The 13412-nt window shown below is 37.8% G+C and overlaps 1 protein-coding gene and 1 long non-coding RNA gene across 10 annotated transcripts in view; both read left to right on the top strand.

Moving 5' to 3' along the window:
• Window positions 1–13412, top strand: part of LOC147843266 (uncharacterized) — a 424811-nt gene that overhangs the window by 111464 nt on the left and 299935 nt on the right. The gene's annotated exons all lie outside the window — the stretch shown is intronic.
• Window positions 1–13412, top strand: part of pacsin3 (protein kinase C and casein kinase substrate in neurons 3) — an 81651-nt gene that overhangs the window by 61977 nt on the left and 6262 nt on the right. For 5 of the 9 annotated variants that reach the window (XM_087259014.1, XM_087259010.1, XM_087259012.1 and 2 more), the window contains one exon: window positions 9448–9608. In XM_087259014.1, the coding sequence (XP_087115140.1) occupies window positions 9448–9608 (161 nt within the window). 9 annotated transcript variants of the gene reach the window in all.

The following is a 13412-nucleotide window of genomic DNA, read 5'->3' on the forward strand; positions in this document are numbered from 1 at the left end:
TCTGTAGCGGCGACTGACCAAATTTCTATTTTTAAAAAATGCTTTACACTGCAATTACAATAATCACCTCAGGTACTGATTATGTGCTTTATTCAGTGTTAAATCTTAAAAGTAGACCGTTCACCTCAGATCTCGAAAATAAAATGACTAGCTAAAAGTTTGAAACGTGCAAACCAACTACATCAGTTACTCAGCAGTCTATGTATTTTTAATAATGTTAAAGCGGTTTAATCTGTTAAACCCTTACCATTTCATCAGGAGTTCAGTGGCTGGTATTTATGAATGGCTGGTATTTAAATATTTTATCGCATCCCATTTTGGTCCACAGCCAATCAGGACGCAGAACACAATGCACTAATCAGTACGCAGCATGTCAAATTACACAAAGTCTACGAAACTGCGAAGCCATGAAAAGTGAACCACGTTGTAACAAGGGGTCACTGTACTTACACAAGTAATATTATTGCGTATCTCATGTTATGTTTATTACAGACAGCCAAATTGCTTGTCGTTGTATATATATATCATGTATAGTTATGACCAGTGTTGGGAAAAGTTACCTTTGAAAGTAATGCAATACAATATTGAGTTACTCCCTAAAAAAGTAACTGATACTTACTTTTCATGGAAAGTAATGCGTCACGTTATTTTTGAGTTACTTTTGCGTTACTTTTTCTTACCCAGCTGAGGCTTGATCTCTTTCAGAACTTGCAGGGTTTTTTATTTGTTTTTGTAGCACATTCCCTCATTCAGTGTGGGATTTGATGTGACTGATCATTTTAATTTACAATTTATTTTTTAAAAAGTAATTAATTAAACTAAGGGTGCTTTTACACTTCAATTGCCTTGTCCAAGCCCGAGTGTAATTGTCCCCCCTTGCCACCTTCCTGGCTGGTTTGTGTTTTTTCTGAACCTTGGTACGCTTGCGTCATCAGCTGCTGTTGTGTGTACAGCTGTTGCTAAGTGATGGCCACGGAAGCCTTGGCGGTAAAATGGAAAGTTGTATGCACATCACGGTTGTTCTGCTTTTAATTAATCTTTTGGTGTTGGTAACATACAGGGAGCCGCAAAAATATTAAAATTGTGCAACATCACATGATGTCTGCAGAAGTCGTTTTGGACGGACAAGCAGATATTATCACTGTTTGCACTGGGTTAGTCCAGCTTTTCGCCAAGTTAACGTTATGCGATACATTACCTGTCAACATCGTCAAAACAGAAGACTGGGTGGGTATTTTTGCATTTCGGCGGGTTTTGGATACTTTTTGGGCTGGAATCAGTCAGCTAGATCTGAACACTGTGTGTGCTTTCGGTTTCATTTTCAATTCACTTCCCGCGTGGCTCCCAAACTATCCCTCTGTGACACAAACTGAATGTTATTTACAACTTTATGACCTGTTATTCACAGCCTATCCAGGTTCTGTTCACTAAAGTAGGCTTCATTCAGAGGTGCGCGTGTGCCCGCCTCTCTGTAGTAACAGCTGACGGTCCGCTCCCGTCACGTGTGATTTTGCGGTCGCAAATACATTACATGAAGACAAAAATGACATTTTTGGAGTGAATTATATCTTATAAATACAGCATGTGACTCAACACCATTTGGAGGTGTCCACGTTGCTGAACAACGTATGTAAAACAATGTGAAGACATGTGCGACCACCATTGCTTCTCTCCTGAACTTGAAAATATGATTGACAGAATCATAGAAATGCTGGATTAAGATCGTCTAGGGCAGGGGTCTCAAACTCGCGGCCCGTGGGCCATTTGTGGCCCTCAGTGCAATATTTTGTGGCCCGCGCCAACCGCTGTACACTGACAGAATCAGCGGAGCGGGGAGAGAGAGCGCTCCCTGCTCCGCTGATTCTATCCGTACACAGCGGTCACTGGCATTCCCCGCCCGCCGTGTAAACAAAGGGGCGGGGATGCCGGCGACGTCACCACGCACCCCGCCCCTTTGTTAGACGCTGTGACAAGCGGGAAGTGTTAGGTTGGAACTCGCGCCGGCCAGAACCAAGGTAAGCCTGATTTATACTTCTGCGTCAGGTGACCGGCGTAACCCGCGGCCCAGGCAACGCGCGTGGCTGTGCATTTATACTTCTGCGCACTGTCTCTGTTGGTCTGCATTAACACTTCCGAAACGCTAGTGGGCAGTGAGGTGTAAATGTTCCTCTGTGTCGAGTTTCTTCGCTTCTGTTTTGCTATTCTGAACACTTCCTGGATGTACAAGTGACTCAAACTCGCTCATTTTGAGGCAGGAACCGGCGGACGTGCAACAACTTTAACCATGAGGTAAACACAGAACAAAACTTTCCATCCGGAGCTCCTTCACGGGACTCCACACTTGTAAACAATCACTCGCGCCATTCGCGCGGCTCTCGGACCGCGCAAGCCGACCAATCACAGAGCTTGCGCTACGCGTTTTTGTGACGTGTAGTTACAATTTTTGAGAGGTGCACGTCAGTGACGGCCACGGCGAAGAGCTATGCGTCAGCGCCGTAGCATACGCCGGTGTTTGACGCAGAAGTATAAATCAGCAAGCTGTTCCCGCCCCTGCCTGCCACTTAGCTACCTATCTGCAGCCTGCCACCTACCTAGCTACAGCCTGCATCTTATATATATTATAGGTAGATACAGACTGGTACAGACTGATGTGACTGGAGTGGGGTGGGGGTGTTTTATTTATACATATATACGCCTTTTTTAGGTGAGGGAATGGAAGTTTTGAGTGAGTCTAGACAGGTCTAGACTTAATGATGATCATCTTCAAGCCATACTGAGGGTCTCAACTGCTTCCGCTCTAAAGCCAAATGTGGTTCAGATTTGGGAGAAGAAGCGCTGTCAAGTCTCTGGCAGCAAGGAGTAGGCAAAAGATGCCATGTTCAGAAGAACTGTTCATAATCTTCACTCAATGTTCTATTAATGTTCAGGACACTTCATGTTCAGAAGAAATAATTAAAACTGTTAATAATGACATTTGAGGACTTTTTTTTTGTGAAATCCCTTATGCGGCCCAGCTTCACCCAGACTTTGCCTCCTGCGGCCCCCAGGTAAATTGAGTTTGAGACCCCTGGTCTAGGGGGTCGAATCGAGATTGCGATCTTTTCACAATTAATTGTAGTCAGGCGTCACTGTATTTAGAAAAGTAGTGTTATTACATATCCCATGTTACGTAACCGACACTGGTTAGGACACGGTGTAAAACCTACTTTATATTGTATTTCAATCAGGCAGTGAAGATGGTTAATTTCAAACAAGCCAGACCCTAAACACAGCCAGTTTATTTTGGAGTTGCCTGCAGCTGGCTTATTCAAAATTAAAAGTCACCGTGCATATAGCCCATTGGCACAAAATATTAATATTTAATGCTTGACTCTTTTTATTTATAATAATTGATCAAAATAAATATATATATATATATATATATATATATATATATATATATATATATATATATATATATATATATATATATATATATTTATCAGCCACTTAAATATAGATCAACAGAATTTCATATTTTTAATTCTCCTAACAGTCCATGTTGAAATTACAGTGTTGTATTTAGAAATGTGGGGTTGTTATTGTTTTGTTTTCATTATCCTGGCTACAGTTCGTCCCTAAGGGCTTCACTCATTGCTTTTAGTACCAACTAAACCAATTAGCACTGAGTCAGCGCATTCAGACAGTGTTTGTGTGTGTATGCATGTTACGGCTGCATGTTGTTAACACAGGATCAGGGGAGGTCACATGTATTAGCTAAATGAAGTGTATGTAAAGAACCAAGATCTGGTACACTCTCTTGCTATCGACTGCTGATGCTTGTGTGGTGTGTTTGAAGCTCTCGCGCAGGGAACACAGGCTCGTGGGAGAATACCTGGTAAATTGCAGTATTAAATGTGGCCTTCTTCAGCTTCCTGCTTATTAGGCTGGTCTCTGTTGACTCTTAAATCCACAGGTGGCTTGAGGTGGATGGCTATTACGAAAACCTGAGTGGCTATGAACTAAGAGTGTCAGTGCAACTTATTTATTGAGTACAAACAACAGCTCTGTTCTAAGACCTAGTAAACAGCCTACCTACACAGTATTGTGTAAGGTGTTAAGGTTGAGTTACAAAAGTTGGCATTATGTAACATTCTGATAAATGCCATTTTGGTTAAGACAGCTCTGAATGTTTACCTCACAATCCAAACATCAAAAATCTAAAATTGAAGTGTAAAATGTTGTGTAAAATTACAGTAAATAATACATTTTCGTTGTACAGAAAATAATTACAGAGTCTGAGTAAAATTTTATGAAATTTGGGAAAAATTAAACTGATTTTTTTTTTTTTTTTAATTGAGGTGTATGTATTGTCATAAAGCTGAATAAATATGATTTCCATTTATACATAGTTTGTTAGGACAGGACGATTTTTGGTCGAAATATGACTATTTGAATATCTGAAGGTTGAAAAAAAATCGAAATACTGAAAAAACACCTTTAAAGCAATCCAAATTCAGCTTTTAGCAATGCATATTATTAATCAAAACATATTTTTATATAAGTAAGGTAGGGATTTTAGAAATGATCGTCATAGAACATGAACTTTACTTTTGTATTCTAAAGATTTTTACCATTTAAAAAAAAAATCAATTTTAAGCCATAAAAAGTACTTTTCGTTTCACAAGTATCATTTTTAACTGGAATTGTGGTCCAGGGTCGCATTTATCAAACTTTTTAATAAATTGATATGTTAACCCATTTTATAAATGGTTGAACTGTAATTACAATTGGTTTGAAACCATTAAAATCGAATAATTTATCATTGAATTTGGGTAAAAATAGAACTGGTTTTATAACGTCCTTAAAATTGTGATGTTTGTTAAACTTTTGAATTTAAAATTCTATACATTTCTTAATTTTAGTTCATTTGATCTTGTGAATGCCATTATTTATTTTAAAAAGTGTAAAAAAAAAAAAAACTACTACTAATAATGATATTAATAATAAACTGATTTATGTGACCCCAAACTATTTATATTTGTGACAGCCAAAGGTGTTTGTGTATTTATCATAAAGTTAAATAAATAGGCTTTCGGTTTATGTATGGTTTGTTAGGATTGGACAATGTTTGGTTGAGATACAACTATTTGAATATCTGGAATTCTGAGGGTTCTAAAAAAACCTTTTAAAGTCATCCAAATTCATTACTATAAATGAATCACTGATAAAAAATGATGTTTTTTATATATGTAAGGTAGAAATTTTACTAAATATCTTAATGGAACATGAACTTTCGTATTTTAATGTGTTTTAGCATTAAAAAAAATTCATTTTGACCCACACAATGTATTTTTGGCTATTGTATTTATCACATTAGATTGTTTTAATGGTCTAGGGTTACATTTATTAAACGGTTTTAAAAAATGAATGTGTTAACCTATTTGTAAATGGTTGAACTGTAATAACAATTTGTCTGAAACTACTTAAATCGAAAAAATGTTGAATTGAATTTGGGTAAGAATAAAACTGATTTGATAATGCGTTCTTAAATGTGTGACGTTTGTTGAACTTTTGAATTCAATTATTATATATTTATCAATTTCAGTTTATTTGACCTTATTTTGACCTTATTTGAGTTTTATTTTTAAAAAGTGTACAAAACTACTACTACTAATGATATTAATAATAAGTTGATTTCATGTCCTACAAGGACTTGAAGAGATCACACCAACCAATCGAGCTCTCCGAGGACATTAATTCATTCAATCAATTTCCTACGGTTTAGTCTCTATATCAGAGTTCGCCACAGCAAAATGAACTGCCAACTATTCTGCCATATGTTTTTTATGCAGTGGTTTCCCAGCTCTGGGAAACACTCATTCACACACACACAGACACACACACACACACACACAGACACACACACAGACACACACACAGACACACACACACACACACACACACACACACACACACACACACACACACACAAACACACACACAAATGCCAATTCAGTTTTTATTCAAATCGCTTATTTTCCCAGTGCTGGGTTGCAGCTGGAAGGGCATCCACTGTGTAAAATCATATGCTGGATAAGTTGGTGGTCCATTCCACTGATGAATGAAGGGGCTAAGCCAAAGAAAAACAAATGAATGCATGAATAAATGAATGAATTCACTTATAGCGCATGCCTTTGGACTGTGGGGTAAACCGGAGCACCTGGAGGAAACCCACGCGAACACAGGGAGAACATGCAAACTCCACACAGAAATGTACCAGTGAACCAATGACCTTCTTGCTGTGAGGCAACAGTGCTAACCACTGAGAAATCTACTGTATATAACCACCATGCTTCCCTATTCGAGGACAAGAAACACTTAATACACAAATACACTATTTTATTACATGTAAATATTATATTTCTATTGGAAACACACTGTATACTGCACAACTACAGGTTAACTATGTTTATATACTGCCAACTATTTACACAACTGATTTTAACTAATTTAACTATATTCACCTATTGCAAAGCTGCTTAGAAATTATAATTGTTGTGAAAAGTGCTAAATTCAAGTAAAATTGGATGTTCTGTGTCTGTGCACACAGTATGTAGAATTAAGTCAGAATATCATCTTGTAAGGCAGTAGAGACCAAGGCTGCTCACAAGGTCATGGAACAGAAGTCAAACTTATCTTCAACGCTAGAACCTTTTAAGATCTGTTAGCATTTCGGCATTCATACAGATTTGCTGCTATTAAGACCAATCAGATGAACTCATGACCCTTGTGATCTCTTGAAAAAAGCCAATCATTCTGGAACATTGTTTCTCTATGAAATGATGATATTAACAATGATACTTTAAAGTGCTCTCTGCTGATTCCTCTGTGAAAATCAGTGTTTCCTTATTGCTCATTCTGCTTTATACGGTTTTCTTTTTTTAAATAAATATTGGAAGAATGTTCCGGGTTCAATACAAGTTAAGCTTTATCAACAGAATTGATGGGGCAAGACGTTACGCCAAGATAAACATTGTACACTGTTTTGAAATGATTATCTAATAGTTCACTAAACTAAAAGGAAACCATTCACATACTGTAGATATAAACACTAGATAAATCGCATACGGCCCGCAAAACTGCTGCCATATTGGTACAGTGCTCCCAGGACAAAAGTTATTCAACTGCACATAGTCAAGACCAAAGCCAATCTGAATATGCTGAACTTTTGCGCTGCGTTCGGGTGTAGTAACAAAGTAAGCAAAGTATAAAGGCAAAACATTTTATAGGTAAGATTTTAGTTTTTTACGATTTTGTATGTTATGAAACTGTATGCTAACATTATTGATGAGAATACAGTAACTTTCTGCATTAACCATAAGGCAGAGTAGCACAAACTTGCTCTAAACACTAGGCTTATGCTGGTTTTGTTGAAGAGAACCAGTGAAAATGTAAGTAAAATAAGACAACAAGATGCTGATGCTGGTGACTAGCTTATCCATCAACATAGAAATGAGTTGTTTTTTTTAAATTGAATTGATAAAATTGTAATAATATATATATATATATATATATATATATATATATATATATATATATATATATATATATATATATATATATATATTTTTTTTTTTTTTTTTTTTTTTTTTTTTTTGCACAATGACCAGGAAAACTCCTGATCAGATAAAATCCTTTTGTCTCAAAAATCCTTTTGTATGAGGAACTACTTTCTTCCACCATTCATTCACATCTGCAGCTGACGTCAGAACAACAGAAACAGTTGCTACTTCACCAATGTCACTTTAAAGCTAGTGTTTGAATGATTCTCTAGCGTAGTGTCTAAACTGATGACAAAACAGGTGATTTTGCCACCAACACTTCCAAAATTATAAATATTTTGAAATAGGCACTATCCTTACAAATTAACTGCATAGTGGCAATTTAAACAACAATGTTCTCACCTAAAAACAACCTCAAAAGTACATAATGTTGTCAAACAGGTGCAATAATATATATTATTATTATTATTATTATTATTATTATTATTATTATATATGGCTCCAGATGGCCAGTCCGCCACTGCACCTTGGGCCCACATTTATTTCAAAGGAGTGCTTCTCTGTAACAAGATGGTGGGTTTATTGGCACGTTCCTTCCAATAGACAAGAATTAAACATATTCAATTTTTTGTCCCCTAAAGGTACTATGTAAGACTTTTTTTGTGCATTCAAACATATCCTAAATTACTAGAGGGTTGTTATACATTTTGTTCACTTGTGTACTTGCATATTAAATCCTAAATGGGTCCAACAATGGTTAATGAAGATAAATCAGAATTTTTTTCAGTGGTCCATGTTATTGCCGCGCCTGTCAGTGTTCATATACTTCCTATGAACATTAGTCTAAATGATTATTTGTGTGAGGAATTCCACACAAATAGCCATGTTTGTGTTTCATCTAGTGTATGTTTTTTGTATTGGTTGCCTGTTAAACAAATAACTGAGCAGTTATTTTCTGCAAAAAAAAAAAAAAAAAATCTAGACAAAAAAATTATTCCAAATTAGTCCAAAGTCCTAATTACTGCAAAAATCTAGCTGTGTGCATATACACTACCTGACAAAAGTCTTGTCGTTATTCCCTGTTGTAAAAGCAACAAATAATAACTTGACTTCTAGTTGATCATTTGGAAAAATGGCAAATTTTTTCTTATGAATCATCTGTTGAACTGCATCCAATCATCACAAATACTGCAGAAGACCTATTGAAGCCCGCATGGACCCAAGATTCTCAGAGAAATCAGTCGAGTTTGGTGAAAGAAATATCATGGTTTGGGGTTACATTCAGTATGGGGGCATGCGAGAGATCTAAAGAGTGGATGGCAACATCAACAGCCTGAGGTATCAAGACATTTGTGCTGCCCATTACATTACAAACCACAGGAGTAGCAAATTCTTTACCAGGATAGTGCTACTCATACTTCAGCCCCCATATCAAAGTTCCTAAAAGCAAAGAAGGTCAAGGTGCTCCAGGACTGGCCAGCCTAGTCACCAGACATAAACAATGAGCATGTCTGGAGTAAGATTGAGGAGCAGGCATTGAAGGTGAATCCAAAGAAACTTGATCTGAAACTCCTGATACCAAATGATTAACTAGAGTCAACTTATTATTTGTTGTTCCTAAAACTTGAATAGACAACTAGACTTCTGTCAGGTAGTGTAGCGCAAGTGTATTATCATGATGATGAAATTTGTAAAGCTTTTAAAATATTTACATTTCTGTAAATGTGATTTTTCTTCTTTTTTTTTCTGATAATCTTTGACATGTCACAGTTCATTTCCTTCAGTATTAACAGTTCAAATGTTTTAGTTCAACTATCACAGATCACTTCTTTACCAAATTGACCTTCTTTTGATTCCTCATGATTTTGTTGGCTTTCTCTAATTTCTTCTTCTGTTTGAGCAGGGCTGGTAAAGACTACTCCTCAGACTGGTCTGATGAAGAGAGCCCCAAAAAGTACATTGCGGCCAACGGAGTGGACGAGGAGGAGAAGGTAGTCGGGGTTCGCGTTAGAGCGCTGTATGATTACACTGGGCAGGAGGCTGATGAGCTGAGCTTTAAAGCAGGTATTAATCCCTACTAATGCTTATTAATTCCACACACATGAACAAACACACACCGAATGGCCGGCTGTGGCTTGTGGATTCATCAAACCCATTTTCCCTGCTCTTTCAATGTCTTTTTTGTGCATGGTAATGCAGTTCATTCAAAAGGCATTGCTGAAAGGATGAAACGAAATGGGGTTTGCCAGTTGAAGCATGTGTGCATGTGTGTGATTTTTCTTTATTAAACCATAAACCACACGTTACATGGGTTGAGACCGCTTTATCACATTTACACAAAACCCATGAAACTGCTTTGGAACTAGTGTGAACTGACAAAATAAAAACACAAACTCAGTATGTGCTAGATTGTTTAAAAATAAATAAAACTAGCAAAGCATAGAATGATCTTGAACAAGTTGTTATACTTGAAGAGGGTAATGAGACAAGGTAAATGTGTCCATTTAAATTAAAAGCTTATGTTAATCTTTGATTTTCTTTGTTATTAGTTAGTTTTAGTTCACTGCACAAATTCAAATTGTGTTATTAATTACTCACCATCATGTCATTTCAATCTTCTAAGACCTTCTAAGTTTATCTTCAGAAAGCAAATTAAGATATTTTAGATCAGGGGTCTCAAACTCGCGGCCCGCGGGCCATTTGCAGCCCTCAGTGCAATATTTTGTGGCCCGCGCCGACCACTGTACACTGACAGAATCAGCGGAGCGGGTAGAGAGAGCGCTCCCCGCTCCGCTGATTCTATCCGTACACAGCGGTCACTGGCATTCCCCGCCCGCCGTGTAAACAAAGGGGCGGGGATGCCGGTGACGTCACCACGCACCCCGCCCCTTTGTTAGACGCTGTGACGGGAGGGAACTCGCGCCGGCCAGAACCAAGGTAAGCTGTTCCCGCCCCTGCCTGCCACCTACCTAGCTACAGCCTGCATCTTGTATATATTATAGGTAGATACAGACTGGCTCAGACTGATGTGACTGGAGTGGGGTGGGGGTGTTTTATTTATACATATATACGCCTTTTTTTTAGGTGAGGGAAGGGAAGTTTTGAGTGTGTGAGAAGTGTGTGAGAAGTTATTCTCCACCTTGAACTTCAATAAGTCAAAGTACAGGTCTAGACTTAATGATGATCATCTTCAAGCCATACTGAGGGTCTCAACTGCTTCCGCTCTAAAGCCAAATGTGGTTCAGATTTGTGAGAAGAAGCGCTATCAAGTCTCTGGCAGCAAGAAGTAGGCAAAAGATGCCATGTTCAGAAGAACTGTTCATAATCTTCACTCAATGTTCTATTAATGTTCAGGACACTTCATGTTCAGAAGAAATAATTAAAACTGTTAATAATGACATTTGAGGACTTTTTTTTTGTGAAATCCCTTATGCGGCCCAGCCTCACCCAGACTTTGCCTCCTGCGGCCCCCAGGTAAATTGAGTTTGAGACCCCTGTTTTAGATGAAATCCAACAGCTCTCTCACCCTTCATTGGCAACAGTAGCCATGTTTCCATCCAAAGATACAAAATAAATTTACGTGCAAAACTGGAATATCTCATGAAACTTTTGCTAGTAAAGCACTCAAAACTTCCTGAAAAATTAGTGACAAATTTTAAAAGATAAATGGAAGTTGCTGCATTGGAAGAAGGCCTTTTTCCTATATAATAACTTATGCATCTTAGAACACGTAGACGAAACACTATAGCTGTGTCTAAAATCACATACTATTGACCGTATTCTAAAATGTGGAAGTGCGCCTGTTTTCGCAATTGTTTTAGAACTTCCGATTCAGTCGCCTATGGGAGAAATGACTAGGAAAAATAAACGGCAGTCGGAGGAAAACGGGCAAACTACTTGCTCTAAAAACGAATGTTTGCATGACTATACAATCCAAGTAGAATATTTTAATAAGATAATATCAGTTTGCAACATCAAACAGCAAAACAAACAGTTTTTAATGTCTAAAAATGAATGGAAGTGAATAATACTGGAAGTCTCGAGCCAAATAGATTCAAATGGCTGTGCCCACTTGTCGGCGAAGAATTAGGTGAATATAGTACGCTGAAAACAGTATAGCTGCGTCCCAAATGGCGCACTATACACTATGCACTCATGCACTATGTACTTATGCACTTACACACTCAACAGGATAGTATATGTATGAAGTGGTGTCCCAAATGGCACACTAATGTTTTTTTTACTAAGCGGAAATTCAAACCGTTTCCCTAATGACGTTTGACGGTTGCCAAATCAGTGAAATAAACAACAGAATTATCAAATAATACCTGCCATGAGTATTGCCGCATTCACCATCGGGAGGCGCTATAATCACTCTCGTTGGAGAAATTTGCTTTCACCATCCAAAATAAATAAAGTTATCCAACATGTGCGTCCGATAGCTCCGCCCCTTCCGCTACGTATGCAAACCTGCGGTCGTTGAGTGTGTGAAGTGTCCATCATTACACACTTCATTTTAGCGGCTGAATGAGTGCATCATCCGGGTAATTAAAGTGCACTTATGATTTTTAGAGTTTTCAGTGTGAACACACTACTTACACTGTTTATACTACAAAATGGCGTAGAATAGTGCATAAGTATGCGATTTGGGACGCAGCTCATGTGAGCCGCGTAGTATGTAGGAGTTCATAGAATTCAAAAAACAGTATGTGACAAGTTCCCGGATGAGCTACTACTTCCGGCACTACGCTATCCCATGATGCACCGTGAGAGAATTCATTAATGAGAGTGAAGTGATGCAACTGACACGGGTAGGTCACATGATCATGACAAAATGGCGGATGCAGTACGTCCAAGTCTCATTCATCCCACTCACATTTATACTGTATAGAACACACTTTTCTAATGGCCGAGCAGTATGTTTAATTTCAAATGCAGTACCTACTGAGTAGTAGTTGGTTTCAGATTCAGCCAATGTGTCATCTCATCTTGCTTTTGGAGGCGGGAGATCATCTCCGCTTGCACTTCTTGAAAGATCTGCTGATGTTTTCCATCAAGGATGGTCGTTGCTTTTCTTGTATATAACATTTAAAAATGTTCATCATCCACCCAAACATACCATCACATGATCTTTCATGTGAAAGATCTTTGATGCGCATGCTGAATTTATTCGGTAAATGCGTTTCCATCGTAGTCAAATTTTTTTCTTATCGGATAAAATGTTTATCCTACTCAGTTGTGCGCATATTTTTTTTATGCACATTTAAAAAATGTATGCACATCTTGACATTTCCATCCAGGTTTTTTATACCATATTTCAAAATGTGCATGAAAATAGGTGGATGGAAGTGCAGCTAATGATCCTGAGACATTCAGCATTCAGAAAAGGAACTAGGAACTTGTTCAAAACATTCCATGAGACTTCAGTGGGTCATCTATATCAGTGGTCACCAAACTTATTCCTGGAGGTCCGGTGTCCTGCAGATTTTAGCTCCCACCCTAATCAAACACACCTGAACAAGCTAATCAAGGTCCTACTAGGTATAATTGAAACACCCAGGCAGGTGTGTTGAGGCAAGTTGGAGCTAAACACTGCAGGGCACAGGACCTCCAGGAATGAGATTTATGAACCCTGATCTATGTCAAATGAAGCTCCATGAACAGTTTAGTGCATCAAACAACACTTTGTTTTTTCATAAGATTAGGGTGTGTGTTTACTATGGCCTATCTAAGGTTTGTGTGTTGCGCTGCTGAATCTGTTACAGCCAGTACAAAACACTGCTTTTAAACGCACACCCTGACCTGATAGGAAGAGAATTAATTCTTTGTATGTTTTATATATATATATATATATATATATATATATAT

The sequence above is a fragment of the Danio rerio genome, chromosome 7 (genome assembly GCF_052040795.2).
Source record: "Danio rerio strain M-AB ecotype USA chromosome 7, GRCz13ab, whole genome shotgun sequence".
In the NCBI taxonomy this organism is placed as follows: Eukaryota; Metazoa; Chordata; class Actinopteri; order Cypriniformes; family Danionidae; genus Danio; species Danio rerio.